This window comes from Haliaeetus leucocephalus, unplaced genomic scaffold, assembly GCF_000737465.1.
Source record: "Haliaeetus leucocephalus isolate CR32 unplaced genomic scaffold, Haliaeetus_leucocephalus-4.0 Scaffold0, whole genome shotgun sequence".
Lineage (NCBI taxonomy): Eukaryota > Metazoa > Chordata > Aves > Accipitriformes > Accipitridae > Haliaeetus > Haliaeetus leucocephalus.
Window position 1 is genome coordinate 30,383,940 of NW_010972436.1, and position 5,646 is coordinate 30,389,585.

The following is a 5,646-nucleotide window of genomic DNA, read 5'->3' on the forward strand; positions in this document are numbered from 1 at the left end:
CGCCGCCATGCGCCTGGCTGCGCTGCTGGCTGCGCTGCGGCCCGTGCTGCCGCTCGTCCTGGGCCTCTCCCTTGGCTGCAGCCTGAGCCTGCTGCGCGCCTCCTGGAGCCAGAGCGGAGGCGAGGACCGGTGCCTGGGGGCGGCAGGCCGGCCCGGGCCCCTAGCTGGCGGAGCGCGTCCGGAGGCAGCGGATGGAAGGCCAGGCCCCGGCCACGAGGACTTCAGGCCTAGGATTGTTCCATACTACAGAGACCCCAACAAGCCTTACAAAAAAGTGCTCAGGTAAAACCTGTTCTTTTGGCCAGGCCTTCCTTCGAGGAAAGCAGTTGCATACGGATGGTATTTGGGGTTCTAAATCTTCCTGCACATTAACAGGTTCAAGGCAGAGTATGCTCTTTGAAATGCCTTGTGTAGCAGGCAATGGCTAAGATTGCTACCTTAAAGGGGTGCAAGAGACGTATCTAAGAAGTTAATTTAAAGAAAAAAAAAAAAGGCAACAGAAACGCCCAAGAAGATTGAGAACGTTTCTTCTTTTATTACTCGTGTCTAACAGAACATGTTAAATTATTCTTCAAAACTTTTTTGACCAGTCCATTCATTAGGAAAATTCTGAGCAGTTAATAATAATACGGTATGTAACTTGCAAGTGGTTAGTTCTGGGTTTTGTTTGGGGTTTTTTTGTTGTTTGTTTTATTTTTTTACTTACGCTAGCACAGTTTCCTAGCTCAGAGAAATGATGTGAGATTGTGGTTTCCTTGAAGGAAGCAAAGATTTTGCAAAATGGGGTTTTTACTAGTGAGTCTTCTCTTAAAGCTCTACTTTTAGGCTTAACTGTTTCACCATTAGTAGCCTCCAGCAGATAAAGACATATCCCAAGTTACCTTAATCCTTTGATTTTTGTCACTCAGCTGTTTGTCACATAGGTATGTCCTTCTTTTACAGAACTCGCTATATCCAGACAGAATTGGGTTTCCATGAGAGACTGTTTGTGGCTGTGCTGACCGCCAAGGCTACCCTGAATACGTTGGCAGTGGCAGTGAACAAGACAGTAGCCCATCACTTCCCACGCCTGCTGTACTTTACGGGGTTGCGCAGTGCCAAGGTGCCTCATGGCATGGTGCTGGTGGCCCATGGCGATGAGCGTCCCATTTGGCTCATGTACGAGACCATGCACTATATCCATCAGCATTTTGGTTCTGACTATGACTGGTTCTACATCATGCAAGATGACACCTATGCCCAGGCTGAACAGGTCAAGGCTCTTGTGACGCACCTAAGTATTAACCAAGATGTCTACCTGGGACGAGCAGAGGAGTTTATTGGGGGAGATGAGCAGGCCCGCTACTGTCATGGTGGCTTTGGCTACCTGATCTCCCGCAGTCTGCTGCTTAAGCTCCATCCACACCTGGACAGCTGTCGCAATGAGATCCTCAGCGTGCGGCCAGATGAGTGGCTGGGACGTTGCATCATCGATTTCCTTGGCATCACTTGTGTTTCCCAGCTCCAGGTACTACCTCCCATCTCAGAGTTTTGTGTCAGCTAAGCCCATGCTCTTACTAGTTGCCTGCAACATAGCAGAGGGGCTTTTCTGTGAGCCTCTGCTGTGAGTTACAGAGGAGAAAAGGGCTGTGTGGTGTGGCAGCATCGGGGAGAGGCACATAATCAAAGCTGAGACATTGGACGAGAGAGCACATACAGCATTTAATTTTCAGCCTATGAGCAGATGCTGATCCACAGGTTTTTGGAGGTCAGGAAAAGGGCACATCGGTACCAATAAGCAAGTGGGCATGTAGTGTTGAGGAGAACGACACAACTCTTATATTTTTATCTCTGGGCACTGCAGTCAGCATGGAAAGAGGGACAAATGCATGTCTGGGGTGAGGGAGGGCTTCTTGGTGAACTCGAGTTTCATGCCAGTCTTTCTGGCTTTTGTTCACTTCAGGGCCAGCATTATCACACCTATGAATTGGCCAAAAATACTGAGCCGGAGAAGGAGGAAGAAGAGGAGTTCCAAGCAGCTCTTGCTGTGCACCCTGTTTCTGACATGACTCTGATGTACCGGCTGCATAAGCACTTCAGCAGGATCCAGCTGGACAGAGCCTACCAGGAGATCCAGGACCTCCAGGTATGTGGTGAGGTATATCTGCAAAAACTCCTTGACCAAACAGGTTTCCTCTTCTTTTAACATGGTGAAGAAAGATTATTGCTTCTGTTTGTAGGTGGTGATCAGCCAGACACAGGCTATAGTCCTGCATCTCGGAAGTAGCAATTCTGACACCACGTTATCCAAAACTGTTGGTGTGATACTACTAAGATACAGTTCTAGGTGGTGAGGCAGGCCTGGGTGGGAGATGGACTGGACCTCTTTGAGAAAGTGGTGGGGATCGGTGTGTGTTCTCTCTTTGCACAGATGCAGATCAGGAACCTGACATCACTGACCCCTGCAGGTGAGGCAGGCTTGACGTGGCCTGTGGGCATTAATGCCCCATTTCTTCCAAAGTCACGTTTTGAGGTAATCAGCTGGGACTACTTCACTGAGCAGCACCTCTTCTCCTGTCCTGACGGCTCCCCCAAGTGTGAGCTCTCTGGAGCTGGCAAAGCAGATGTCAGTGAAATCATTGAGTCTGCACTTGAGCAACTTAACAGCCGCTACCAGCCTCTGCTCCGCTTCAGCAAGCGGCAGTTGCTGAATGGCTATCGGCGTTTTGACCCCACACGGGGCATGGAATATACGTTGGACCTACTGCTGGAGGCAGTGACCCAAAAGGGCCACAGTCACATTCTGGCCAAACGAGTGAGCTTGGTGCGGCCCTTAAGTAAGGTGGAAATTATTCCTATGCCATACGTGACAGAGGCCACACGGGTGCAACTGGTGCTTCCCTTGACAGTACAGGACCTGGATTTTGTGGCAAACTTCCTGGATATGTTTGCTATGAACACACTGGACACGCATGATAATGCCTTGCTGACTTTGCTTTTCATCTACCATCCCTATGATGCCCAGCGAGTCAGTCAGGTGGATGTTTTTGCTGGAGTCAAAGCCATGGTAGGAGAGCTGGAGAAGCGCTATGCAGAAGTTAAAATCCCCTGGATTAGTGTTAAAACTGAGGTGCCATCACAAGTGAAACTCATGGATATAGTCTCAAAGAAGCACCCTGTGGATACACTATTTTTCTTGGCCAGTGTCTGGACAGAAATCAACATGGAATTCCTGAACCGCTGCCGCATGAATACCATCAGCAATTGGCAGGTCTTTTTCCCAGTGCATTTCCAAGAGTTCAACCCTGCACTTGTGTACCGTGGTGAGCAGACTGCATCCTCCAGCACTGACTTCCTGAGGGATGGGCATTTTGACAGATACTCCTTTGCTGAGGCCTGCTTTTATAACTCTGACTATATGACGGCACGTACCAAGCTAGCAGCTGATATCCTAGACCGAGATGAGGTGCTGGAGAGCATGGAGGTATTTGATGTCTTTCTCCACTATTCTGGTCTGCACCTGTTTAGGGCTGTGGAGCCAGGATTAGTGCAGAAGTACGCACTGAGGAGCTGCAATCCCCGGCTTAGTGAGGAGTTATACCACCGCTGTGTGCTTAGTAACTTGGAAGGACTTGCATCCCGCTCACATTTAGCCATGGCCCTCTTTGAGCAGGAACAGGCCAACAGCACTTGAGAGACTAGAAACATCAGGAGCTTCTCAGCACCTTAACACTTGGCACTTTCCATCCCCTTCCCAGCCTTGCCATGGGTGAAGGGCATGTGAGGTCAAGGGAGGAGGAAGACTTTCCCAGCCCTGCTCTGAGGCACAGGCATGGGCTACGGAGAGAGGCTGTTTCTGTGGGGTTTTTTGTTTGTTTGTTTTTTAAATAAATAAAAGTTTCTTTCCAGGCAGACTCATGTGGTTGCTTGTAAACTTTATAGCGTCTGGGATGAGGGATTTAAAACAAGCTGTAGCGTCGACCTTACTTTAAGCCAGGCAATTCTGAGCAGTGGAGAGAGAGGGTGAATATGAGCTATGTACTGGAACAAAGTTACCTCAACTATGCTACTCTCAGTGCTTTTGTTGCACCCTCCGGTGTGTTTGTGTCTTCATGCATTCATTTTGCAAGGAGGCATAAACACAGTTTGTCCAGTTTGCTGTTGGACAAAGCTATTCAAGTGCACTTTCATTTCACTACATTTGGCTCGTCCACAACTGCAGAATGTTGATTTTTGTTGTGTAATCTGGGAAGGTGAAGGAGCAGGAAATTCCCTTTGACATGCACCAAGCTTGCTTCGGTTGGGCTGAGCACCGTGGTATGACACAGGGTTGCTGTATGCCCTAGAGAGCAACCAGGAACTGTCTGAAGGTCCCAACAACTACCTTTCAGTTCTGCAGATTGAGCAAAGTATTTCCATGGATAATAACAGATATGTCACTTCCTATTGCAGATGGCATGGCTAGCAGATTTAACAGGTCAGCTTCAATTTCATTACCACGTAGGTCCTGCACCTGTTAAAGTGGTGAGCCTGTGCACCTGTTGTAAGGGAAAGAAAATTCCTTAGTTACACCATACTTTTTGACTGTGCTCCTGGCTCTACACAACTTCAGTACACACAGTTTTGGGACCTGGTGTCCGTCAGGTATATCCACCTGCTTGCCACATGCATCTTAGGTGGAAGCAGCCAACTGTTTGCTTATTCTCAAGGGCTGTTATTCCCAACTGATGTCCATGTTTTCATTAATGTAATTATTAAATGGATGAAAAGCTGTCTTTTAATGACCAGGTATAGGTTTTCAGTGTGCTTCTGCGGCAACAGGGTTTTGGCCAAATGTCACTCATTAAATTAGGTAATTTGAAGGGAAGAATGTTGGTAAAAGTTGGCAGCTAACAAAGGTTAACCAGGTGGGAGCAAATGAGGACAGGTCTGTTATGCGGAATGATTCAGTTATAAGATGTACTTGTATGTAAGACAGGTAACTGCAAAGTCATTTATCTAGAAATGAAGCAAGCAGGTCATGTTTTAGATTTCTCTATTCTGTATCCCAGAGAAGGGACCTCTGGAGTTCAACCCCAACCCTGCACAAAGGGTCAGCTAGAGCAGCTTGCTCAGGACTGTGTCTGGTTGCATTTTAAAGATGGAGACTCCACCATGTCTCCTGGCAATCTGTTCCAGTGTCTAATAACTTTTACAGTTAAAAAGTTCTTTCTTGTATTTAAATGGAATTTCTTACATTTCAGTTTGTGGCCACTGCCTCTTGTCATGTCACTGGACACCACTGAGACGCATCTGTTCCACTCTTCCTTATGCTCTCCCATCAATGACTGACTTACATGGGTAAGAGCCAGGCTGAGCCTGTTCTTTTCCAGGCTAAAGAATCCCAGCTCTCACACCCTCCCCTGTTATGACAGACACTCCAATTAACCATCTTCACAGCCCTTTGCTGGACTCGCTCCGGTATGTACGTGTCTGTCTTGTACTGGGGTGCCCAGAACTGGACCCAGCACTCCAAATGTGTCTCACCAGTGCTCGGCAGAGGAGATGGATCACTGCCCTTGACCTGCTGGCAACACTCCTAATGGAGCCCAGGATGCTGTTGCCTGCCTTTGCTGCAGGGGAACACTGCTGGCTTACATTTAACTTGTTATCCATCAGGACATCACC

General features: G+C 48.1%; 1 protein-coding gene across 1 annotated transcript; it reads left to right on the plus strand.

The window, feature by feature from the left end:
• Positions 1-7: 7 nt before the first annotated feature.
• On the plus strand, positions 8-3,887 carry CHPF2 (chondroitin polymerizing factor 2). The gene is made up of 4 exons (XM_010562221.1): positions 8-282; positions 943-1,507; positions 1,943-2,125; positions 2,411-3,887. Exons 1-4 carry the CDS (start codon positions 8-10, stop codon positions 3,671-3,673), a joined length of 2,286 nt encoding a protein of 761 aa, XP_010560523.1. The 3' UTR covers positions 3,674-3,887.
• Positions 3,888-5,646: the final 1,759 nt, after the last annotated feature.

Excerpts from the sequence above, each read along its gene's own strand:
- CHPF2 (XM_010562221.1), top strand. The coding sequence starts at position 8 with ATGCGCCTGGCTGCGCTGCTGGCTGCGCTGCGGCCCGTGCTGCCGCTC. Across the intron at positions 1,508-1,942 it reads CTTGTGTTTCCCAGCTCCAG|GGCCAGCATTATCACACCTA; the intron begins GTACTACCTCCC and ends TGTTCACTTCAG. Across the intron at positions 2,126-2,410 it reads AGGAGATCCAGGACCTCCAG|ATGCAGATCAGGAACCTGAC; the intron begins GTATGTGGTGAG and ends CTCTTTGCACAG.